The 25,743-nt window shown below is 39.7% G+C and overlaps 1 protein-coding gene across 5 annotated transcripts in view; it reads left to right on the forward strand.

The window, feature by feature from the left end:
* The window catches only part of RAB3GAP2 (RAB3 GTPase activating non-catalytic protein subunit 2), a 102,280-nt gene that overhangs the window by 63,955 nt on the left and 12,582 nt on the right, over positions 1-25,743 (forward strand). For all 5 annotated transcript variants that reach the window (XR_008424542.1, XM_053908962.1, XM_053908964.1 and 2 more), the window contains exons 19-28: positions 2,142-2,269; positions 4,534-4,750; positions 5,132-5,229; positions 12,414-12,519; positions 13,375-13,535; positions 14,607-14,835; positions 19,668-19,841; positions 19,946-20,052; positions 23,044-23,110; positions 25,315-25,385. Coding sequence is in view for 4 of the 5 variants with exons in the window: in XM_053908962.1 (XP_053764937.1) it covers positions 2,142-2,269; positions 4,534-4,750; positions 5,132-5,229; positions 12,414-12,519; positions 13,375-13,535; positions 14,607-14,835; positions 19,668-19,841; positions 19,946-20,052; positions 23,044-23,110; positions 25,315-25,385 (1,358 nt within the window). In the remaining variant the exon portion in view is untranslated. The remainder of the gene's footprint in view (positions 1-2,141; positions 2,270-4,533; positions 4,751-5,131; positions 5,230-12,413; positions 12,520-13,374; positions 13,536-14,606; positions 14,836-19,667; positions 19,842-19,945; positions 20,053-23,043; positions 23,111-25,314; positions 25,386-25,743) is intronic.

A 25,743-nucleotide genomic window follows, 5' to 3' on the forward strand; every position in this document is an offset into this window, starting at 1 on the left:
GACTTCCCAAATCAGACTATGAGTAAATTATTAGTTCTGTTTTTGTTTGTTTTTGTTTTTTGCTGTTCAGAATTTGTCTGAAAAATAATTACATCTCTATCTGTAGGATTTTAACTCTGTACTCCAGCTAGCTAGGCCAGCAAAATTCAATTTATTCAGAATCCCTAACATCAATTAAATTGTAGTGTGCAATTTGCAGACTTCATCTAGTTGTGACTTTCTGCTTGTCATGTTAATTATATAAAGCCAGCTTTATATTTATATTTAAGCCAACGTAAAGTGGTTTAATTAGCAAATCATAGTATCCTCTTTCAACACTTTCAGCATCCTAATTTTGAGATTTGCTTTCTCCACACGTATTTAAAGCTGCCTTTTGGAAGATAGTGAACTTCTTTAGTGCATACAACTTGTTGGAAATGTCTGTTAAAAAGCGTGGTTTGCTTCTGAAGCTCCCCTGTCCCTCAAGGCTTTATCAAAATCTTAAAATTTATTAAATCAGAATTTATCTTGCACTGAGGTGAGAACAAACCAAACACCACTGTTGGAGCTCTGTAAAATCATCACTGGTTTCAAGTTCTACCCAGAACTGGGATTCCTAAAAATTTTTACCTATTTAATAAGTTTTATTGTGGCTATAACAACTCTTGGAGGTAAAGTGTCTGTCTTTTGAAATAATGGTTGTTTTATATTAGGTTATATCTAAATTACCACGCAGGAGGGGCGCCTGGGTGGCTTAGTCGGGTAAGCATCTGACTTCGGCTCAGGTCATGATCTCACGGCTTGTGAGTTCGAGCCCCGGGTTGGGCTCTGTGCTGACTGCTCAGAGCCTGGAGCCTGTTTCAGATTCTGTGTCTCCCTCTCTCTCTTCCCCTCCCCCACTTGCAGTCTGTCTGTCTGTCTGTCTCTCTGTCTCTGTCTCTCAAAAATAAATAAAAGGTTAAAAAAATTTTGTAAGTTGCCACGCAGGCATGTTTTATACAGAGAGGAGTATTTCTCTGGTATTAAACTTTCTTCAAAAAGCCTGATGGACGGATGGGGAATGTCACTGTGGTCTCTGCCTCCCTTGAGGGTGGGCCTGTCACAGTCACAGTTGGCAGCAGGCACCATGGTAACGGGAGCCAGGCAGCTTCCTGCCGGCTGTCCTCTGTGTGTGGGCACAGGAGGCAGCGTGTGAGCTCCGGGCTGACGGAGGATACCTTCAAGGCTGCTTTCGGTTTAGTGTTGTAAAAATTGAGTATTCGACTCAGATAGCTCTTTCTGTTTTTTCCCCACCTCCCCCCACTACTAGTCTGCCTTATTTCATTTAAGAATTTGGACATTTTTCCATGATGGAAAATATATACTTGTAGCTTATTAAGTACCTCAATATTTAATAGAATAAAACATCAGGCTGGGAATGCCAGCTGGTGCAGCCACTCTGGAAAACAGTATGGAGGTTCCTCAAAAAGCTAAAAGTCGAACGACCCTACGGCCCAGCAATTGCACTACTAGGCACTTACCACAGGATACAGGGGTGCTGTTTCGAAGGGACACATGCACCCCCGTGTTTATAGCAGCACTATCAACAATAGCCAAAGTATGGAAAGAGCCCAAATGTCCATCAATGGATGAATGGATAAAGAAGATGTGGTGTATATATACAATGGAGTATTACTCAGCAATCAAAAAGAATAAAATCTTGCCATTTGCAACTATGTGGATGGAACTGGAGGGTATTATGCTAAGTGAAATTAGTCAGAGAAAGACAAAAATCATATGACTTCACTCATGAGACAAAACTTCACTTTAAGAGACAAAACAGATGAACGTAAGGGAAGGGAAACAAAAATAATATAAAAACGGGGAGGGGGTCAAAACAGAAGAGACTCATAAATATGGAGAACAAACTGAGGGTTACTGGAGGGGTTGTGGGAGGGGGGATGGGCTAAGTGGGGAAGGGGCACTAAGGAATCTACTCCTGAAATCGTTGCACTATATGATAACTAATTTGGATATAAATTTTTAAAAATAAAAAAATTAAATTAAAAAAATGATAAAACATCAGGGAAGTATATAAGACTATGAATGTTAATGAGAGAAAAATCTTTTGTGAGTCGGCTAACTAGATCTCTTTAATGTATTTTTCCCCTCCACCTTTTTAGAACTGGAGTCTGTGGATGAAGGATTGCTACAGTTTTGTGCCAATAAACTGAAACTACTCCATCTTTATGAGTCTGTCAGTCAGTTAAATTCCCTTGATTTTCATTCAGACACACCATTCTCAGATAATGTAAGTAATTCTACTCCTCATCATACAAAATAATCTCTTGGATTATTTTTAATGTTTTAATTGATAGTAAAGTAGAAAATTAAGAATTTTTAGGAAGTATAAAGGTGTATTTCTTTACCAGACCCCCTGCTGGCTTTCTGTACCTTTATGTTAAATTTATATTATTTGTGCTAAGATATTACATTTTATTATTAATCTATTTTTACTACCATAGAAGCATTGTTTTTTTCTCATTTTTTTAAGGTTACTTCATACCACATAAGTTTGACAAGATTTGCCAATTATAATAAATTTGGTTTACTAAAGTAGGAAAATTTTAATTTCTTTTAAAGAAAAAAAAAAAAAGATTCTGCCAAACAGAAGAGATTGGTTTTTGTGTGGTGGTCTTGTGAACACATTCCTACAGCTTGCTCTGTTGTATACTACATAATGCTTTAAAAAATTCTGTCTTACATCATAGTGTTTCATTATAGTAACTGTTCTATGTTTTTATTCTGTAAAACATTAAAAAATGGCAGCGCCTTGTAATCTTCATTATGGTGCAGTATTACTCATTTCTGGGGCATGTATACAAATTGTTACTTTCCATACAGAGAAATCAATAGGGAAGGAAGTAAATAATAAATAAATAAATTTCTTAATAGGGAACAGAGGGAAATATTGTCCTGTCTTCCTCTCAGATTCGTGTGTGACTGGGCACAGGTCGCTTGCCCTGAAAGCCTCTTGTCTTCCACTTCTCTCTCTAAAGGAAAATTAAGCGATTTTAGTTATTTGTCAAGTCACTGATAATGCTTTTAGAAAATTACCAGGTGTATCTGAAACTTAATTGAGGTTTAAAGTGGAAGCCTTTTATTTTAAATATACGTATGTGAATAAAAAATTTTTAAACAGAAAAACAAGAAGATTTTTCTCTATTGGAAACCCTTACATATTCTTAACATCTTTTTAATCTTTGGGATTATAGATGGATTTCATAAAAGCATTTTAACAGTCTTCATCATTTTCTGTGATTGCCATTATAAACGACAAAGCCATTTTTGGGGATCTTTTTTCTTTCTACTTCAGCAATAGTATAAAATCTTTCAAACAACAAAAAGGTCAGGTTGATTTAATTATGTCTGTAGGATTGCCTAGACGTTTCATAGATTCTTAAGTGCTTGATTTTTTTGTAAGATCCAAACTCTCCTACTTTGCCAGAGAAAGTGAAGTATATGTCATTAATAATCCCTTATAGAATTCATTTCCACTTAATAGCCCCAGTATAGTCTGTAAATAGAAAAGATTCAGAAAATTTAAGAAATCAGTTTCTTAACTGATTGTTCTTTTTTTAAGTTTTAAAGCACTTTTTAAGAATTATAAAAATTATATTTTGCTGTGGACTTTTAGATCCTTCAAAAATATACATTTTCTAGGCTGAATGGCCAATATTGTACATGTAAAACTAAAATTCAAATTTGAAATCATTTTTGTTGTCTGTGGGACATCGTTCATATAAGCTCATATCAATTCAGTATAGAATTGAACTGCTGGTGTGTGTTCAGTGCACTTTGCAATTTACTGCTTGTTTTTAAAAACAACAGCCTTAATAAATAGAAAGCTGCATTCTTAAACAAGCGCAGTTTTATCAGGTAGCATGGGGGGAAGAAAGTTGTGCTTGCTGTGGCAAAATGGTCTCTTACGTATGTGTGTGTTTGTGTATGCTTATTCCTAATTTAGAAAAATAATAGTATCAGGAGATGTTTTTGCACATATGGGATATAAAAATAGTTTGAAAGGCTGGCAGGATGTTATCTGTGACTTTTCAATCCCTGTGTCCCTAAGAGTTACATAGAGGATATACATGTAAATACAGTGATGATTGGTTTCCGGTATTTTATTTTATTGTGTTTTTGCTGCTTAATAAATATTGTTTCAAACAGACCTTTAGTTTTCTTAGAATCACAAGGGTTGTAGTTGATACTCTGGTAATTTTTTTCTGATTATACATTAATACGATTAGGTGTAATCCGAACATTTTAGAAGAGAATATTCTCAAGACATTATATAAAAATGGTACTTTTAGTTATATGTAGTATTTCAAGATTAATTTATTTAAATAACACCCCACTCATGATTTGAGAGTAAAGTTTTAAGCGGAGTACGTTATAGCCGTCTTTTGCTTATAGCCTTGAATTTCACCTCAGATAATGGGGTCGACTCCTTTGGCAGAGTCAGAGAAAGAGTCATGGTCTAGTCAAGACTTTTTTTTTTTCCTATTTTTTAAGGACTTGGCTGTGTTACTGAGGCTTGATGAAAAAGAACTGCATAAGCTCCAGGCATTACTAGAGAAGTACAAACAGGAAAAGTCCAGAACTACTACCGTCCGATTCTCTGATGATAAGGATGGTGTGTTGCCTGTAAAAACATTCCTGGAATATTTAGAATATGAGAAAGATGCGATCAACATAAAAAAGATGAGTGAAGAGGAGTATGTGGCTTTAGGTAGGTGGCATGATAAACTGCTCTTTGAAACCTGCCTCTTCTGGATGAAAGCCTGGGAGGAGTTCACAGCATCTCAGAGATTCAGTTTGTTTCAAAAGTAAATTAATGAGAAAATTTAATGTATGTTTTTCAGTTAACATAAGATGCTCTGGATATGTAGGCACTATGTCATAAAAGTTTTATTAATTATTACTTATACTAAGAGACAGTGCTCGACATGGAATGATTTGCCTTCTGCTGTAAAGTCAACAAACCGAACCATTCATTTCTCTTCTCTCGTGCTGTATTGCTTCTCTGGGGATCTAGATTGCAATTCAGGAAGAATGTTAGTCCAAATGGTAAGTAGCTGTTGGTTCATGCGTTTTGCTTTTGTTTTACTAGGCAGCTTCTTTTTTTGGAAGTGTCTGCATGGAGAAAGCTCTACTGAGGATATGTGCCGTACATTGGAGGCAGCTGGACTTAGCCCTCAGCTGTTGTTGGTAAGGTTTCTTCGCATGCTCTTCCTCCCTGCTGATGTCATCTGGAAGTGTCAGTCTTTTGTTTAAAGGCCATTGTCCAAAGCATGTCATCCAACATACATCAGAACCTCCCAAAAATGATCAGAGAAACTTATAGTTACCATATTTGAGTAATAATTATTTCTCTAATTCTCTATAAATTGTAGCATGGTTGGCCTAAAATAAATTTAGAATCTGACACATATGCGTGCATTTATAGTGCGTTGTGATCATCAAGGAAAATGTTCGTATTGGAACTAAAAAAGGTCTTATTTACAGAACAAAATCAACTTCCCTTAAAGCAATACAGAGTTGTTATCAAACATTCCCAAACTTTGAAAATAGGTTAGGGTTTAGTCTGTGTGCTATAACAAATGTAAAACGAAAGAACCATCCAGTAGAGAATGACAACACTAAATGTTTGCCCTTCTGCAAAGGACCCTGTCGTCATCCCTTTTCTGTTCCCTCCTCCCTTACATGCACAAGTACATACTTTTTCACATCCTTACTAACATCTTCTATTTTGGCCAGGATTTGGGCAATCTCCCTCCGTAAGCCTGTTGACTGTGGTCATGCATTGTTTTAATTGAACATTTAATCTTCTAAAAACAGATTCCATTCTGTGTCACTTTGCAGTATGTATGTCAGAAAGTAAAGCAGTTAAAGATGCATATAGATTATACATGGATTTTCATAAGCAGCGTTTTTTGGTTTTGTTAGAGAGCATGTGCGTATGAGCGGGGGAGGGGCAGAGAGAGAGAGAGAGAGGGAGAATCTTAAGCAGGCTCCATGCCCAGCGTGGGGCCCAACACAGGGCTCTATCCCACCATCTCATGACCCTGGGAGCATTTCCTGAGCCGGAATCGGGTCAGATGCTTAACCAACTGAGCCACCCAGGCACCCCAAAACCAGCTTCATTTATAATAGCCCAAAGTTGCAAACTATGCAAATGTCCTCCAGTGGGGGAATGGTTAAACTGTGGTACAGCTTTACCAGGAATACTCCTCAGCGATAAAGAGGACCGAGCCATTGATTGACACAAGACCTCTAGTGAACCGCAAGGAAGATATGTTGAGTGGAAAAATGCCAATCTTAGAAAGACGTGTACTGCGTGATTCTGTTTTTGTAACAGTCATGAAATAGCACAGTTACAGAGATCGGGAATAGATTAGTGGTTGCCAAAGGTGATGGGTAAGTGAGCGGGGAGGGACAGGTATGGCTAGAAGGGTTAACACAAGGGAGGCTTGTGCTGATGTGTAGTTAAGTGCTTATAGTGGTAGTGTGTTTGCAAAGTTACACATTTGGTAGAATTGCATGCACACACATATGGGTGCATGTATTACTGGTGAAGTTTGAATACACTCTGTGAATTTTACCAGTGTTAATTTATTGGTTTTGATATTGCGTAAGATGTTAGCATTAGAGGAGACTGCAGGAAGGGTGCATGGAACTTCCTTGAGCGTTTTTTTTTTGTGTGTGTGTGCCAGTAGTGAATCTTTCACTGTTATGAAATAAAAAGTTAAAAAGAGAGGAGGTAAGTATTGCTTATTATTCAAAGTTGAGATGCTTAAATAGGATGAGTACAGAAGACTTCTTATTTCACACTGTGTTTAATCAGTATCAACAAATTGTTATTGCATTAAGTCTTGGGTTTAAGAAACTGGGAAAATACGATCCTCAAATCTTACCTCACTCCATATATAAAAATTAACTCAAAATGGAACATAAATATAAGAGCTAAAGCTACAATACTTACAGGAGAAAACATAGGGGAAAGCTTGGATTGAGCCAAGATTTCCTAGGACACAAGAAGCATGAGCATAAAAGAAAAATGTTGATCATTTACACTTCATCAAAATTCAAAACTTCCATGTTTTACAGCTGTTAAGAAACTGAAAGGCAAGCCTCTCTTTCAGAATTTATACTTGATAAACGAATTGTAGCCACATTAGGAAAGAATCTGTACAACTTAGTACAATAAAAAAAAGCAAAAGATTTGAACAGACCCGTCACCAAAAAAGATACATACAAATGGCAAGTGATCACCTGAAAGGTGTTCAGCATCATTCGCTGTTAGGGAAATGCTAAACAAAAGTACGGTAGCCTCTTTCTCAAGAGGGTGACTGAAGTGAATTCTCATGGCATCAAGTGTTGAAGAAGTTGTGGACTGATCGGAGCTCTCAGCACGGCTAACGCAAACGATAGCACAACAACTTTGGAAAACAGTTTGAAAGTTTCTTCTTATAATGTTGAACATAAATGTACTACAAAATCTAGCAGTCTCACTCCTGGGTATTTAAGAGGAATGAAAATAGATGCTCACATAGGTTTGGAATCAGATATTAACAGCAGCTTTATTCGTAACAGCCCAAAGTTCAAGCAACCCAAATACCCGCCAGCTGATAAATGGATAAACGATGGTATCCATACAGTGGAGTGAACTACTGATACACAGAATAACTGTGGAATGAATGAATGAGTGAATGAATGAATCTCAAAAGCATTATACTAAGTGAAAACATCCAGAAACAAGACTGCCCACTGTATGATTTCAGTTGTATGAAATACTAGAATAAGCAAAAATATAGGGACGGGGGAGATGGGCGTTTGCTGGAGAATGAGGGTGGGGGTTGGAGACTGACGCCAGGAAGCACAAGGGAACTTTGGGGAATGAAGATACGTTGGCCACCCAACTTAAAATCAGTGAACTTTATTGTAAATATATAGAAGTTGTAAGGTAATCAAGTGACACATATTATGTAGGAAATCTCCCTGCTTTAAACCCATAAAGCTGTGATCTATAGAAATATTGTGCTGTAGAATTTATAAAATGGGTTATAATTTGAAATTATTTTAAAAACTCATCCGAGAGATTGTATTTCACACATTCCAAATGATTCATCTCTTTTCCCTTGTTTTTCTCAGACAAATGGTTTACGGCTAGATTTTTTTTTTTTAGAAGTATTTTATCAATAGCTGAAAGCTGTTAAGCAGCTGTGTAATTTTTAAAAATCCTACCACGAGTACAGAGAAATAAACAAGGCATTTTCACTTAAAGTGTGTAATTAATAGTATGAATAGGCAGGGAAGGGGGAATGTCTTTAAAAAAAAAATACAAAGCCCAAGAGTTAAGAGTAAGAAATGGAATATACAATTAAAAAAAAAAAGAAGCTTTTCAAGAAGGCTGCTTGGTCATTGTGGTCACGTTGATCAGAGAAAATAGTGGCCAGCACTTTGAGGCCGCGACTAAGCCATCTGACCTCGGGGAGATAAAGTGCAGGGGTTTTGTGTCCCCGTGTAGTAAGTGTGTGTCCTGCTTCATCCTGCTCATCCCCAAAGAAGTTAATGCCAGTGTCAAAATATTGGCCAGTGATATTTCTCTAGGCTATTACATTTTAAAAGGTTTTTTTAAAGAGAATAAATGTCTATTATATTCAAGGAGTAACAGACTTTTAGGAGTTAGGCACATAAACATTATGAATAAAACGTGTTTGGTCTTTCAGCAAAATATATTATTACTGTTATAAAGACACACTATTTGAAATGCTAATTCTTCCTATTTTTCTGCAATATTTTCATAATAGTTTTATTGGAATTATGTTCATGAAGAAATTTGCTACTTGTAATCTAGGTTGTATGTGTTTAGGTGGTATATATTTTTAAATTTAGAAATATTTCTAGATATACTTAGCATTTTTTTTTTGTAAAACTTACATTTGATTTAGTCACTATTTTACTATATTAGTGTAATTCACAGACCGATAGCCTGATAGTTTTTAAATGCTTAAAACGATAATGTTTAAAACTATAATTACCCTCAGTGGAATTTTATCAAGTTTTAAATCTGTAACCCAAAACAGATCTAGTTTTCAGCAAAGACTGGAAAATAAGGCTCCTCCAAAAAACTGACAAGAGAAGTTTCTTTTAAGTAGAGACTGGACTTAACAGATGGCTTCCTCACATTCTGTCTGCTGGCATTTCTGCTGAGGGAAGGGTTTAAAACATCTGGGATATTACTATTACAGGAGGACACTTAGCAAGAGGTACAATTCATTAAGCATTAGAAGCAGCTACCAAGGACTCCTGGGATTTTCTGTTTCATTCTTAGGTACAGGTTTTACCAGGTCTTAGATCTTGCTTGACTTAGAAAAGAGGAATTAACTGAATTATCTCTCAAGGTTTCTCTTAATAAAAATCTCATACTCACATATCATCTGGTAGTGTGTCAAGATGTGACATTTGTGTGTGAAATAACATAGTATATATTTATAGTATGAATATCCATGTTGTAAATAAGCTGACATTTTTTACTGTGATGTATTGAAAGAATATTTTGTATTTACTAGTTATAGCTACCTTCTGTATACTTACTCTGTTATGTATGTTCATGTGTATGTTTTTATGTGGTATCTTATCTCTGTATTCTCTTCTTTATTTTTCTCCTTTTATCTTACTTTTTTCTGATGCTTAAAAAATTTTCCTATTGCTTGTAAGTGATCCTAAAATCGTGTCATTGTGTTCTGATGACTCCCATGGCATCCTCTCTTTCATACTGACTTTTTACATGCAAACTAAAGCAAAGCTGATTGGAATTTTTAAAGTTTATAAAAAAAGGGGAACACCCACTATGTCATAAGCAAAGATTACCTTGGTGGAAGAAAGTTAGAAAAACAGGGCTGACCGAGAGAGAGACAAAGAAAGAGGGTTCAGTAGAATAGTTTTTTTGTTTTGTTTTGTTTTAGAATTTGCTAAATAAAGGTGGTGGTGGATAAGGGGGAATGGTTAGTTGGAGAGAAAACTAGAAGGGTTTATAGTATGAAGAAAGATTCAGGGTATGGCATTTACTTTGTCTAAGTATGATTTAGTCTGCAGTAACCCCTTGGGTTGTGTATCTTTTTGAGCACTTTGAAACTTTGTTGCTGATGAGGAGATGAATCAAGCTTGAAAAGACAGACTGTAAACCTGTAAGTGTGTTTAGAAACCTGCGCGGTGCCTGGGTGGTGCAGTTGGTTAAGCTTCTTACTTTGGCTTGGGTCATAATCTCTGGTTTCATGAAGTCAGGTTCTGTGCTGACATCTTGGAGCTTCAGTGTCTGTGTCTCCCCCTCTCTCTCACCGTCCCCTGCTCATGCTCGCTCGTGCTCGCTCTCTCTCTCTCTCTCCCCAAAATAAACATTAAAAAAAGAAACCTGATGTGCTCTCAAAATACCCCTGGGGCCTATATTTTGTGCCTGAAATTATTCAGAGTGAATCTAATGGCAACTTAACAGTGAAGCTAAAAAAGATAAATTGTGCCAATTCCCCCATTTCCTTTTGATGTGCTTCATAGCACGTGTGTTCATGGAACACTGACACGGTTAAGTTCTGGATTTTGGAGTGTCTTTGTTGTCTTTACAGGCAACTCTTTTTTTTTTTTTTTAGCCTGCCTAGGGGTTATAAGTAGCACTGTTGTATGAGGTTACGAGAAGATCTGGAAGAGAGGGAATAACCTTGATAAGTGGATAAAGTCAGTCAAAACTTCGTGGACTACATAGGATGTTGTGTGGCAAGTGGAGTGAACGTGGCATAATATGACCGTGTTTTTATAAAGCAGTGACCAGCTCTCTGCTGTCCCCCCTGCCTAATGCTCTCTGGGCAGCTATACTTAAAACACTACTAGTGGCTTGGCACGTGGTAAGCTCTGTATAACCATTAGCCCTTATTATTGTTCACATTGTCTTATGAATACGCAGGCAAATATGAAAGCACATATTTGGTCGTAAAAAAAAAGTTTTGGGGGCGACTGCGTGGCTCAGTTGGTTGAGCGTCCAACTTTGGCTCAGGTCATGATCTCACAGTTTGTGAGTTCGAGCCCCACATCGGGCTTGGTGCTGACAGCTCAGAGCCTGGAGCCTGCTTCGGATTCTGTGTCTCCCTTGCTCTCTGCCCCTCCCCTGTTCACTCTCTCTCTCTCTCAAAAATAAATAAATGTTAAAAATAAATAAAAGGTTTCTGGGTAGGATGAGGTAGAAAGGCTGATATAGGGAGAGACATAAGAGTTAAAAAAGGGAGACAAGTAAAACTAAAAGAAAACAACAGTACTTTTAAAAGTGTGTATTTTTTTTGTAAAAATTATGTAACATGTAAGTTTATTTGTGCATGTACATGCCTGTGCACATGTATAATTTTTTAAAGAGAAAAGAAAACATGCATGTTAGAATCCAGCAGATCTAGGTTCAGACTTTAGGCCTAACTCATTAGCTGTATGGTACCGGGTAAGTTACTTTTCGTCGTATGTACAATGTGGGAGACTATCCCTGCCACAGGGTTGTTGCAATTGAACGGGGTGATGCCTGGCAGGTACTTCCCTCTCCTGGCCCTTAGGTCGTTCTCATAGGTTAATTTCCTTCACACACTTCTTCAACTTCCTACTCTTCTGAATTTTTGAGAATTACTTGTACTAATATATTTAAAGTGATAATCAACCTTTTATTTTCAAGGCTTTTTTTTTTTTTTTTTTTTTTTTTTTTTACACATGAAGGTCCAGGCTTTTCACAAACACCAGTACCGACAGGTGTGGTGCTGTGCCTTTGAACTTCTCATTACCTCAGAATTATCTGTGTACAAATTTTATACATCTTCAAATACTTGAATTTTCAGTAGGTATGCTGGTTCATAGGCATCTTAAAAGTCACTTATGTTGATTTAGGTGTTTTTGCTTAAAGTCTGTTTCTCATGCCTTTTTTAAAGACTAGAATCTGATAGTTGTACATGTCTGTTCACCATTGCCAAGTCCACAGTGCCTCGTGGCCAATGTGGGGTAAGGTCCACGGCCCCAGATCCTTCCTTTCCTCCAGTCGGCTGAGTGGCTTCTCACCAATCCACAGCGATCTATGCTAACTTGGTAGTGACCTTTCTGGTAATGTCCTCCGTAATCAAGGCTCAACCTGGAAGGCAATGCTTAACCCAAAGAAGAGATGGAATCGGTGGAATTTAGTTATCTGACAGATGATAGAGAATCTCTTAAGTAGACAAGGCACCTTTTCTGTCCCTCGTGTTATGTGATACAATAAGCAACCACTTCTTTCTCCCTCGGAAGGACTGAATCGCTCATATACGCACACGTGCTCTCTTGAAAACTGCAACCTTTTGTTTATTTTACTGAAAATTATTTAAATTTGATTTCAGGCTCTGCTGCTAAGTGTTTGGCTTTCCAAGGAAAAAGATATTTTGGATAAACCGCAGTCTGTGTGCTGTCTTCACACGATGCTGTCCCTCCTGAGCAAGATGAGAGGTAAGATAGATGCCGGTGGAAACCGTGGTTCCCCAGGCCCTGAGATGCAGGCTGCTGCTTTTGCAAATGAAGATTAATTACCATTTGAAAACCACAAAACTGGGAAAGGAGGATGCTTTCTCGAAATAAAAGGAGACTACAGTGTACAAAACGTTTCTCTAGAGATTCTTTTATGTATGAATAGCTCTCAGTGAGTTCAAAGCATGCTTTATGGAAATTAAATTTATATTTTGTGTCATCAAAAGTAATGTGATACGTACAATGCGTTTTCTTAATTCATTGAGGTAAGTCATATATGGTCTTTGGTGGAGGTCATTTTTTAAATTATTTTTGGCCTCATTAGAATAATAATCCGTTACATCAAAACATTCAGTAGTAGCGGGGCACCTGGGTGGCTCAGTCAGTTAAGTATCCGACTCTTGGTTTCAGCTCAGGTCAGGATCTCAGGGTTCGGGAGTTCAAGCTCCGCATCGGGCTCGCGCTGACAGTGCAGAACCTGCTTGGGCTTCTTTCTCTCCCTCTCGCTCTGCCCCTCCCCTGCTTGTACTCTTGCTTTCTCTCAAAATAAGTAAAATAAAACTTAAAAAAAAAATTCAGTAGTAGTTTTCAGCAATGATGAAAATATTCCACAGATTTACAGTTGATTCAGAAGCAAGACCACTAAAGGCAGCCTAAATAAATGGGATATAAGTATTCTGATAAGAGAAGTTATGGATTTGTTTTCTGAGTCATTCAGAAATCTACCAGTGCATAACTGGGGAATTTAGCTTCTGCATTACATTTGATGGAAAGATTGGACCAGAAAAAATCGACAAGCTCCGAGTCTCTTGTTTAACTTTCTCTTTTTGCCTGCAGTGGCCATCGACGAGACCTGGGACTCCCAGTCTGTGTCCCCGTGGTGGCAGCAGATGCGGACGGCTTGTGTTCAGTCTGAGAACAACGGGGCCGCCCTGCTGTCTGCACACGTCGGCCATTCCGTTGCCGCACAGATCTCGAACAGTCTGACCGAGAAGAAAGTAAGTGGGCAGGGGCGCGCCCATGTTGGGATAGGCTGGGTCTGTCCCTGTCCAGCCTGCGTCGGGGCTGCGGTGTCTTCAGTGTTACGGAACATCTGGAATTTGAAATGTGTGCCCAGCAGGTTCTTATTTGTCTTGTTGGGAGTGAGGGGTGCTGCCCTTAACTTGTTTATTCAGATGACATGCGTATTCGAGCTGAGCCGCCACCTCATGGGATGAGGGGTAAAGTCCCGCAGGTGGAGGGCAGAGGTCTTCCCCCTCGTGTGTGGTAAGTCCCTTAAACATGTATCTCCTGCTTCGGTTCCGTCTGCAGGAGGTCAGGGTTAGACAGCGTTATTTCTGAGGTTTGTTGTAGCTCTCAAGTTCTACGGTTGCATTTATAACCTCTGCCCCCTCTTTTATAAACAGAAGTTGTTTTAGGGGATGTAGTGTTGAATGACACATAAAAGTTTCCTATTGACGCTTTTGCTTTGTGGTTTCTCCTCATCTCTTGAACACTCAAATTTATTTTAAAAATCTCGTATCTCATGGTAGATCAAATAATTTCTTTCTAGGGGACGTTGCATTTAATTGGATGAGTCACTTAAATGGGCCTGTAGACGTTCACTTAACACTGTCGGTCTGAGTATAGTTTCTCTGCTAAATTTAAGAGTGCTGGCTTAAGATGTTTATAATAATGGAAAGAGAAGAAGTTTGAGATACGTTTTGTATGTTGGTGAGTGCATTTTGAAGAGATACCAGTATCCGGTACTGACAGAAGAGACCGGGGCCCTTGTCAAGGATGGCCCTGCAAACGTGTTGAAGTACACGCTGGATGGGTCGGGCGTTACTGCAGATCTTCTTGCAGATGTCGAAGCAGTGAGTCCAACTCACTGTTGCCCCAGAGTCTGCCGTCTCCTCCTGTCCCTCCTGTTCCATCCCAGTCAAGTAGTAACATTTGTGAACCAGCATCTGTGTGCTGCTTTGTGATGTATCCTGACGGTCTGTCATCAGCTCTCAAGTTAAAAGCTCATTCAAGTTAATGTCGATCCACATTCTTTGCCAGAGTATCACCAGTGCGTTTTCTGTTAGTTTTCCCAAACAGTCTTGGGTGCTGATTCCGAGGCCCTCACCGACTCCTGGGAGGCCCTCTCTCTTGACACCGAGTACTGGAAGCTCCTGCTGAAACAGCTGGAGGACTGTCTCATACTTCAGACACTACTTCACAGCAGGGCAAACACGCCAACCTCCAAAGTGTCATCGCTGCAGGCTGAGCCCCTCCCGAGGCTTTCTGTCAAAAAGTTATTGGAAGGAGGAAAAGGTGAGCTGGAGTGTATTTGAGCGTTGCACCTGTATATCTGCATGTTTATGTCGTGGGCGTTTCTGCTGGTTTTTATAGAAATGACTGAAAGAACAGGGAAAGAGAAATACACTCAGATTAAAAGAATTCTAACTAACCCACCACGTACTTCTTCTCAAAGTCTGATCCTGTCAGTTCCCTGCTCAGGAACCCTCCTCCCGCTTCCCCCACCTAGAAAATCAGCTGTGGTTCTCGAAGAGTGGAAAGAAAGAGTCAGAAAACCCTCCCTTTTCTGACTTCGTGTCTGTGGGAGGCTGGATTTTCCTCCTGTACTTCAGCCAAAACAACAGATCACAGTGGATGGAGAGCAGAAACTGATGGGAGAGTCCAGATACGAGCTGCGCAGTTGAAGAGATTGGCAAAGACGTAGTGTTACCCCTCTTACTAAACGTCTTTTGTTGCTTTGGGGAATACAGCTATTTTCATAAAATGTTATTAACACATAATAGGCTTATTATTTGTATTTAAAAATGAATTAATAAAAATATTTTAAAATTTTGTTTTAACTTATAATACCATAAATATCAGTAAATATAACCCATAAACTCAAATTCTTTGGGATTGTCAGTAATTTTTTTTTAATGTTTGTTCATTTTTGAGAGAGAGAGAGCATGAGCAAGGAGGGGCCACAGAGAGTAGGGGGGACACAGAGGATCTGAAGCAGGTTCTGAGCTGACAGCACAGAGCCTGACATGGGGCTCGAACTCACAAACTGTGAGATCATGACCTGAGCTGAAGTCAGACGCTCAACCGACTGAGCCTCCCAGGTACCCCTGGGATTGTCAGTATTTTTTAAGCATTTAAGGAGATTCTGAGACAAGAGAGTCAAGAACTTCTGGAACAAATATAAACTCTTAAGTCTTTTCTCTAAGAATTTTGGGCTTTGAATCCAACCCATTTTTCCATTTCTTGCTGCTTGATTGTGGTTCTAATGAAGGACCTGTGATTCCCCATCTCTGGGTCTGAGCCTGCCCCCTTCCTGCTCCCCACCTGTCCCATTCCGGATTCTAAATTACATGCCTTTCTCAAGACCCAGCTCAAATGCTACCTCCTCTAAGAAACTGCTCATGATCCACTAGCTGCAAATTTTCTCTTCTTCCTCCTAATTTCCACAGAACTTTACACCCTCTTCTGTGATTTATTACTTTCTACTGTCCTAGAGACATTGGGTTCCTTTGACCACAAACCTCTTGAATTTTTAACTGTCATGGTGTAGTTTCTTTTTACCGGCAGCTCTTTCAGGCATTTGATACTGGAATGAATATATTTCTGGATTTGTAAATACCTGTGTATTTATAGATTTTTTATTTAGTTAACTTGTTTTCTCGGGCTTTGTAAGACTTGTAAGCTTTGACCTGAGAGGCAGGCTTTCGGTTTGGCACATATTAAGTGGCCTATGGAGCTGCTCTGAAGGAACATAGGCTGTGGATGCCGTCTTGGCACTCGCCTCCTGCCTTGTCCCAGTTTGTCATTATAACCCAGAAAGAGCTTATACACTCATGAGCCCTAAGTTTTGCAACTGCCACCCGGGGGACATCTCAGGTCTCCTAACTCTGGTGGCCGGTGGGGTTTATGCTTGTGGGCCTACAAGGCTATATATATTTGCGTACTTTCAAAAGCTGATACCTGAGGTTCTGGCTTTAGTCAGCCTGAATCGAGGTGTTAAGATTCTCCCTTTTGGGACACTGGCATGTCTCAGTATGTTCTCCACTCCTAGAAGCTGTTAAAAATATAATAGTCTGCTTGGATAAGCACAGAGGCTTGAGAGCCAGCCAGGAGCCAAGGCAGGATTGAACAAGGAGTTTCATCTCCTACACAAATCCACTCCTTTAAGACTAGGAGAGGTGGTTCCATCTACTGTATAGAAACCACAGGGAGTCCAGCAAAATGAAGAAATAGAGATATTCCAAAAGAAAGAAAAAGATAAAACTTCAGGGAAAAAAGCTTTAATCAAATGGAGATAAGTAATTGACCTGATAAAAGGTTCAAAGTTATGATCATAAAAATGCTCACCAAACTGGGGAGAAGAATGGATGAATACGGGAATAACTTCAAGGAAATGGAAAATAAAGTAGCAAGGAGAAGTCACGAGGCTGAATAATATGGTAACTGAACTCCATATCCACTACAAGGTTTCAGCAGCAGACTAGATGAAGCAGAAGAAAGGACCAGTGAACTCAAAGACAGGGCAGTGGAACTCAATCAGAGCGAAAAGAAAACATGAAGAAAAAAAAAAGGTATAGATAGCTTTAGGGACTTAGGGGACAATATCAAAGGGGCTAACATTCATACTGTAGGGCTCCCAGAAGGAGAAAAGAGAGAAAGGGGCAGGGATCTTACCTGAAGAAAAAATGGCTAAAAACTTCTCTAATCTGGGGAACATCCAGGTCCAGGAATTTGACAAAATGCCAAGTAAGAGGAATCCAAGGACCCATATTAAGACACATTATTATTAAAAATGGGAAAAATTAAAGTCAAGGAGAGAATATTAAAAGCAGCAAGAGAAAAACAACTTGTTATGTACAAGGGAACACCCATAAGACTGTCAGCAGATTTTTCAGCAGAAATTTTTCAGGCCAGAAGGGAGTTGCATGATATATTCAAAGTGCTGAAAGAAAAAAAAAATTTCAACCAAGAATACTCTGTCTGGTAAGTAAGTTATCATTCAGGAGTGAGGGACAGAGTTTTGCAGACAAGCAGAAGCTAAAGAAATTCTTCAGCCCTAAACGGACCTTATAAGAAACACTAAAGGGACTTCCATAAGATGAAAAGAAAGGGCACTAATTCTTAACAAGAACACATGTGAAAGAATAAATCTCACTGGAAAGGTATATATATATAAAAAAGGTAGCGGATTAATCACTTATAAAGCTAGCATGAAGGTTAAAAGACCACTATGAGGGGCACCTGGGTGGCTCAGTCAGTTAAGCATCCAGCTCTCGATTTTGGCTCAGGTCATGATCTCACCATTCGTGAGTTCGAGCCCCATGTCAGACTCTGCAGTGACACTGCAGAACCTGCTTGGGATTCTCTCTCTCTCCACCACCCCCCCCCTCCCGTTCACACACGTGCTCTCTCTCTCTCTCAAAATTAATAAACATTTTTAAAAAAATAAGTAAATACAAGGGGCACCTGGGTGGCTCAGTCAATTGAGCATCTGACTTCCGTTCAGGTCATGCTCTTGCCATCTGTGGGTTTGAGCCCTACATTGGGCTCTGTGCTGACAGCTCAGAGCCTGGAGCCTGCTTTGGATTCTGTGTCTCCTCCTCTCTCAACCCCTCCCCTCATGCTCTGTCTCTCAAAAGATAAAATAAAAACATTAAAAAAAAAACAAAGACAACTATGATTATAATAGTTAAGGGATATGCAAGATAAAAAGATGTGAAATGTGACATCAAAAATATAAAGTGTGGTACCGGAGAGTGATAATGTTGAACTTTCCAACAGGATCAAACTTGTTATCAACTTAAAATAGCCCACAACAGACACAAGTTGTTATATCTAAGCTCATGGTAACTACAGAGCAAAAACCTATAGTAAATACACAAAAGAGAAAGAGAAAGGGGTATAAACATATCACCAAAGAAAGTCATCAAGCCACAGAGGAAAAAGCACGAAAAGAACAGAGGAACCATGAAAACAGCCAGAAAGCAATTAAATGCCATAGGCATACACCTATCAGTAATTACTTTAATTATAAATGTACTAAATTCTCTAATCAAAAGACATCAGGTGCCTGAATGGATGAGAAAACAAAAAAAGAGACCTATATATGCTGCCTAGAGACTGACTTTAGATGAAAGGACACAGAGGCTGCAAGTGAAGGGATGGGAAAAAATACTCCGTGCAGATGGAAACCTTTCTTATTTATTGTTTTAAGTTTAAATAAATTAAAAAAATTTTTAACTGTAACTCATTATACCCTATGCTGTCACCTGCTGATAGTGTAGGACCATCACTGTGATATTAACCTAAGCAATATAATCAAGGGCTTGATTCTAGAATGAAAATTACCAGTTGATTTGGAAATCAAACATAAGAAATTAGAGCACTCAGCCTACTGCTGTCATTTATTTTCACTGATAATTGTGATTTTACTGTAAAGCTTTTGTTTTGTTTTGTTTTTTTGGAAAGGTTGTATTTGAATCCAAGTGGGAAGAAAGAAAGGTTTTGGTGAATTATAGAAGAATGTATAATTTGTTTTAAGTAATAAACAGGACTCTTTGTCTTGAGTGTTTTTCAGATTACATTTATAATTTTTTTGAACTATATTGATGACCGAAACTTGGGATAGCATCATGTTTCTTATACATGGCTAAGTTTTGCCCATAAATATTCCATATAGGCAAGTTAGTTGACTATTAAAAGTAATATGTTATGCTAAGGAACCTAGGCAAGTATTATATTATGCTGATCAGTTTCACTTACAATTAAGTGGAAGTGTTTTGAAGATATATTCATCCCTTCATCTGTGTCTGTTAAAGTATACTTTGAATTTGTGGACATAGAAACCATGTGGTATATAGCCACGTATATGTGAATGCATTTACATTTCTCTAATATTTTATGAGAGTATAGAGATGCCCTTAGATAGCAGATATCCCACCTGCCCTCACAAGATGAATGGTAGGTATTACACTGGTGACTCTCATGGCTTTTGGGGGTCACTCTCAGGTGCAGAACTGAATGTGGCACTTAGATCTCTTTATAAGGAAGACCAGGTCGCGCACTGTGTTGGCTCTCTTTGGTGAACACTGTAAGTTTTCATTTTCTTTCTTGTCTCCAAACTGTAGGTGGCATTGCAGACAGTGTAGCCAAGTGGATATTTAAACAGGACTTCAGCCCTGAAGTATTAAAACTGGCTAATAAGGACAGAGATGCAGAAAACCCAGATGAACCCAAAGAAGGTATTAACAGAGGTTTATATGAGGTGCCAGAGGTGGAGACGAACCTCGGAACTATACCAGGTAACACAGAAACACGGAGAAAACATAGTCCAGAGAGGAGGAGATGTGGCTGAGACTTTGTTAGGGAAAGAATACTAAGAACGGCTCTCTCTTCTGGCTTTCAGACTTGCTGCATTCAGCCTATAGGCAGTTTCCCTGTAGCCTTGAGCTGGATGTGCTCTACGCGCATTGTTGTTGGGAGTATGTTGTTCAATGGAATAAAGACCCAGAGGTAAGATTCCTGCTACTTCTGTCCTGTTGATTCTGTCGTCGTGCTCATGCTGTGCACCTGTGAGAATGTGTAATTCGGTAACTTACTGGAAACACTGGACTTTCCCCTTTGGAATGCCTCCACACTAGGAGCGGTGCTAGGCCTTTGTCATGATCTCTTACAGTCTTCACAGAAAACCTGTGTGGTGCGGACATTGTCGCGATCCCCACTCTAGAGAAAACGAGAGCTCAGAGAAGTTCTGCTCCATGCCCCGGCATACCTTGTCAAGTTGGGGTCTGGGCCCGGATTTAAGCCTGGGTTTCTTTGTCTTTAAAGCCAGTGTGTTTTGCCCCACTCCTGGCTAGGTTGTGATGAGTAGAGTTATTTCCTTTTGATTTCATACAGGAGACAGCACCTACCTAATAGAAATTTTTAACATTGTAGTCCTTGTGATGAAAGCCAGGGTAAAGATCCTGACGTTCACCTAGCGTCTGCTTATTTAGAAAGCCCGTGTTTGTCACTTCTCTTATGTTTGTCTCAGAAGAAAAATCAAGAAAGTCACGTCCAAGGCTGACTCAGTCCAGGGTTAGCCTTGCTGCCCTTTCTCCTCTCTGCTTGGACAGTCTTTTCTCCCACTCGTGGTAGCCACCTTCTCTCCTGGCACATTCACAATCCAGAAGCAGAACGGGAGAAGGGCCCGTCCTGGGGGCAAGAGTCCTAGATTTGGATCCCAGATGAATGGCTGTGACAAGTGTCTGGGTTTGGGCCAGTCACTGAATCTCTGGACCGGTTGTTTTCTCCCTTCACCTTTTTTTTTTAATAAAGGTGCCAGTCCTTCAGGGTTGATGCCAGGAGCAAGTAAGATGTCCAAACATAGGATGGATATTCCTCTTTACCAGTAAGTCCTTCACGTAGGTCCCCCTTGTCAGCGCTCCGGGAAATGATCCTCCTCAGGGCAAAATTAACACCTTATCGCCCTTGGATCAGGTTGCACTTTTGAAGAAACATCTCACTGATGAACTCATTCACACCAGTACTTTAATGGTAATCATATTCTTCCTCCAAAAAAAATGGTCTTTGATACATAATCATACATATTCAAGGAAGAGCTTTAGAAAAGAAAGTGCTTTAAGCAAAGGAATGGCCTTTGATCAACTAAACCTTGACCAAAAAGTGATTTTAGGACAGCGGACCCTCTTGATGACCCTTGAGTCACCCTCTTCTGTGGACTCCCCTGCAGTCTGAGTGATAACTGTGTTCGGGCTCTCCCCTTACATGGAATATTTTTCTTACATGAAACAGAATGTTAAGGCTATAGTAAGGACATAATAATTTCTAAAATCTGGATAAATTAATTCCAGATTCGGGTCTAAGAAAGTGATACTTAAGAAAACTGTTTTGGGGCGCCTGGGTGGCTTAGTCAGTTAAGCACCGACTTCGGCTCAGCTCATGATCTCACGGTTCGTGAGTTCGAGCCCATGTTGGGCTCTGTGCTGACAGCTTGGAGCCTGGAGCCTGCTTTGGATTCTGTCTCTCTCTCTATCTGCCCCTCCCCAGCTCACCCTGTCTCTCTCTCTCTCTCTCTCTCTCTCAAAAATAAATACACATCAAAAAAAAATTAAGAAAAAACAACTGTTTTTACATCATTCATTATACATTATTCATTATAAACCAAAGGCAGCTTGCAGAGTAGACACAGAATTGAGGTCAAGCCCATTGCCACTATTAACAGCTGTGTGACCTCTGGGAACATTTCTGAACCCTTTGTTCTCGCTTTTCTCCTAAAAGTACATGAGGACTAGGGCTACCTCAGAGGGTTGTGGCAATTTATAGAGAAGGTGCATACACAGCGCCTGACGCTTTGATTAATGTTATCATTGTCTATTGAAATTGTTCACATTTCGAATAAATGGCCGCTTTTCTCGTCTTTTTTTTTTTCTTATCAAATAGCCCTCCTTACCCCATCCGACCCCTACCCTTCTTCCACCATTTTATGCACACAGCTTTATTAGGATCAAAACAACTGAAATTACTTTGGGGAAATTTTTTTTTTTTTTTTTTTTGAGAGAGAGCGTGAGAGGGGGAGGGACAGAGAGAGAGAGAGAGAGAGGGAGAGAGAGAGAATCTTAAGCAGTCTCTGCACTTAGCTCAGAGCCCGATGCAGGGGGCTCAGTCTCACGACCCTGAGATCATGACCTGAGCCAAAATCAAGAGGTTGAACACTCAACCGACTGAGCCACCCAGGCGCCCCACCTTTGGGAAGTCTCGAACACCGGTATGTGTTGGCAAAGGTGATATGTTTAATCTTTATACAGGCCATACAGTTACTGAGCAAAGGTCCGGATAATTTCATCGGTTTCGCATGCTATATTTGAGTGTTTACTATGTAAGCAACTGCCTCAATTAGAAGGTTGAATTCAGACATCCCCTCCAGTAGGTCTTGTTTCTCTTCACTGCTTTGGTTTTCCTCCTTGGCACATATCACCGACATACTGTATAATTTACACACCACATTTACTTGGCTCCCTCGCTGGAACGTAGCCTCAGTGGTTACGTTCCCCACGGATTCGGGTCTGTTTGTTCGTTGCAGTATCTCTGGCGCCGCAGACACCCTGATGTATAGTAGTTGCTCAGTAAATATTTGGTGAATAATGAATGCATGATACTCGCAAAGAAGTAAACCCACTGTTTTCACATCCTTGTGAAATTCAAGTATTAGAGAAAATACTGCTGTTACATACAGACCACAGAAAATTTTGATTCCAGATGTCAGCATATATGACCTGGGGGTTTCTAGGAATCAATCATTGTGTAGATCATGTGAATTTCAAGATACCATTGACACTATCCTATGAAAAATTACTTCTTACCTAATGATTTTATGTTCTTATCACAGCATTCTTGGGTAGCTTTATGCAGAAATTTATGTAAAAAGTTACCATTTATATTGAAACACCTGTTAAATGATACTTCTATTTTTTTTCTCTCTCTCTTTTTCTCCCTGTATGTAAGGAAGCACGTTTTTTCGTTAGGTCAATAGAACACTTGAAGCACATTCTTAATGCACATGTTCAGAATGGTAAGTAAATAGGTGTTAAAAACATAACTGGTTGATTCAAAAGAAGCAGGAATCTTTTAAGTTCGCATTCTGTTACACTTTAGTTTGATAGTTCAAATCTCACCTGTTTAACTGTGAGTGTGTATTGTGATGTGACAAGTACCGGCTGTTTGAAGTGCTGGGAGAAATGCGCTCCAGGAGGGGAGGAGGGGGTGGCCCCAGTTCTCCCCTCTGTCCCCGCCCACCGGTGTCCCAGCTGTTCCTAGTGAGTAAGGAGAATGTTAGACAGAAATCACTGCTCTTCTTTTTAGGTCACAGGTAGATGAGGAAGGAGGGCTTCTGAGGACTGCAGTTTCTGATGACAAAGTTAGGGAGCCAGGAGCCTAATCATATATACCCTACAAAATAGCTTGTGCCTTTTTTTTTTTTTTTTTGAGTTTATTTTGAGAGAGACAGTGCACAAGAGAGCAAGCGGGGGCGGGGGGGGGGGGGAGAGAGAGAGAGAGAGAGAGAGAGAGAGAGAGAGAGAGAGAGAGAGAGAATGAATGAATCCCAAGCTGGCCCTGCACTGTCATGGCTCGATCTCACATCTCACGTCCGGGGAGATCACGACCTGAGCTGAAATCAAGAGGTGCTGAACCGACAGCCACCCAGGTGCCCCTGGCGCTCCTTATAGCACCTGTGAGTACCCTTCTGGTGGCTGCCACACCGTGGGGACTGCTGATGTCTCCTTGAAAAAATGTCACACATTGTTGTAGGAAAATCGTAAACAGGCTGCTGTTTCCATTAAATGGATGGCTGGGTTTCCCTGGAAGAATTAATGGAACAGCTCAGAACGAGGCTAGTTATTTTACTAATAAGTAAGTGGGGAAACTAGAAGTTGGGCCACGTAAGAGGGAGGCGTCATCTTGATGTCTGTGTGGTGAACTTTAGAGAAGCTCCTTGTCTCTTCTAGAATGGTACCGCCTTCTCCCAGCGGTATGACGTCAAGTTGCAGAAGTTCTAAATTGTCTCGCTTTATGTGAAGAGAACTTGAAAATTTTATTTATTCGTCTCTTAGATCTGACCTTCTTCCAAAGAGAAAAGAGAAATGACTCATTTGGAAAACAAGGTCTCCATAGAATTCTTTCCTTCTTGATAAAATTAAGTCACTGCTAACTTCCGGCTAGTAGTTAAGTAAGAACTTACCCGTTTGTCAGCTTCCTGGCTTCTCACCCTTACATCCAGAAGCAGACAAGGGGGTAGTGGTGACCGCATGGGAAATGTCACATTTAAGTTGCCTAATTGACCACTGTTTCTGAAAGTTTGATGCCATGGTTTATTGTATATGGAAGTATAGAGCCCAGATTTCTTGCTTGGTGTCTTTTGTATTCTGTTTTGTTTTTTTAATACTTCCTTACATGACACTTTATTTGGTGGTTGCTTATGAAAAAAATCAGTTTTAGACATGGCGCTGTTTCTCCTGTTTGGCTGTTTTGAACAAAGCTGTTCTCAACACGCCTGTACGGGTCTTCGTGTTCATCCCTGCAGTAGAGTCCCCGGGCCATACGGCAGACACGCGGTTAGCTTAGTAGATGTGACCAAGCAGTTTTGCAATTTGTGATGCCCCCAGCAATCCATGAGCATTCCAGTTTTTTCCACATGCTCCCCAACACTTGGCACTGTCATTAAAAACAATTTTAGCCTTTGTTGGCGTCTGGGTGGCTCAGTCGGTTGAGCATCCAACTTCGGCTCAGGCCATGATCTCACAGTTTGTGAGTTTCAGCCCCGCGTTGGGTTCTGTGCTGACAGCTCGGAGCCTGGGGCCTGCTTTGGATTCTGTGTCTCCCTCTCTCTCTGCCCCTTTCCTGCTCATGCCCTCTCTCTTTCTGTCTCTCAAAATGAAACATTAAAAAATTTTTTAAAAAATAAAAACAATTTTAGCCTTTGTGTTGTTTGTGTAATGATATTTTCTTGTGATTTTAATTTGTATTTCTCTGATAACTAATGATGTGGATCTTTTCTTATGATTATTAGCCTTTTGGATATCCTCTTATGCAGCTCAGTTCTGATTATTGTTGAAGATCAAGGTTTTTGGTAATTTCATAAGTATTACATAAGATGTAAGAAATGATATATAAATAGCCCATATAACTTTATAAGTTTAAGGAAGACAGTAATTTATTAGGTGTGGTGAAAGGGAAAATCGATCCGCTCTCTACTTACCACTTTTACTTGCTGTCTAGGTATTGCACTGATGATGTGGAATACATTCTTGGTTAAAAGATTTTCTGCTGCTACATACTTGATGGATAAGGTAAGGTCATTTTAAGTGTCATCTACTTGTTTATTTTGTTCCCTTAATTGATTAATATTAGAAAGATTATTTACAATGGGCCTTGTTAGACTTTTTTGTTTGGTATTACATTTTACTAATGCTCAGTTAAACGTAATTCCCATGCTGGCATCTTGATGACCTGGAGAAGAACCTCAGGTCCTTGAAAGCAATTTACTTTAAAAGCTCCTTAAGCAACGAGAGTAAGACTCGTGGTTGAATCAGGGATTTGCACTTTTTTTTTTAATGTTTATTTTGAGAAAAAGAGGGAAGGAGTGGGGGAGGGGCAGAGAGAGGGAGAGAGAGAATCCCAAGCAGGCTCTGTGCTCAACACAGAGCT

This window comes from Panthera pardus, unplaced genomic scaffold (assembly GCF_024362965.1).
Source record: "Panthera pardus isolate Hobbes unplaced genomic scaffold, ASM2436296v1 HiC_scaffold_21, whole genome shotgun sequence".
NCBI lineage: Eukaryota > Metazoa > Chordata > Mammalia > Carnivora > Felidae > Panthera > Panthera pardus.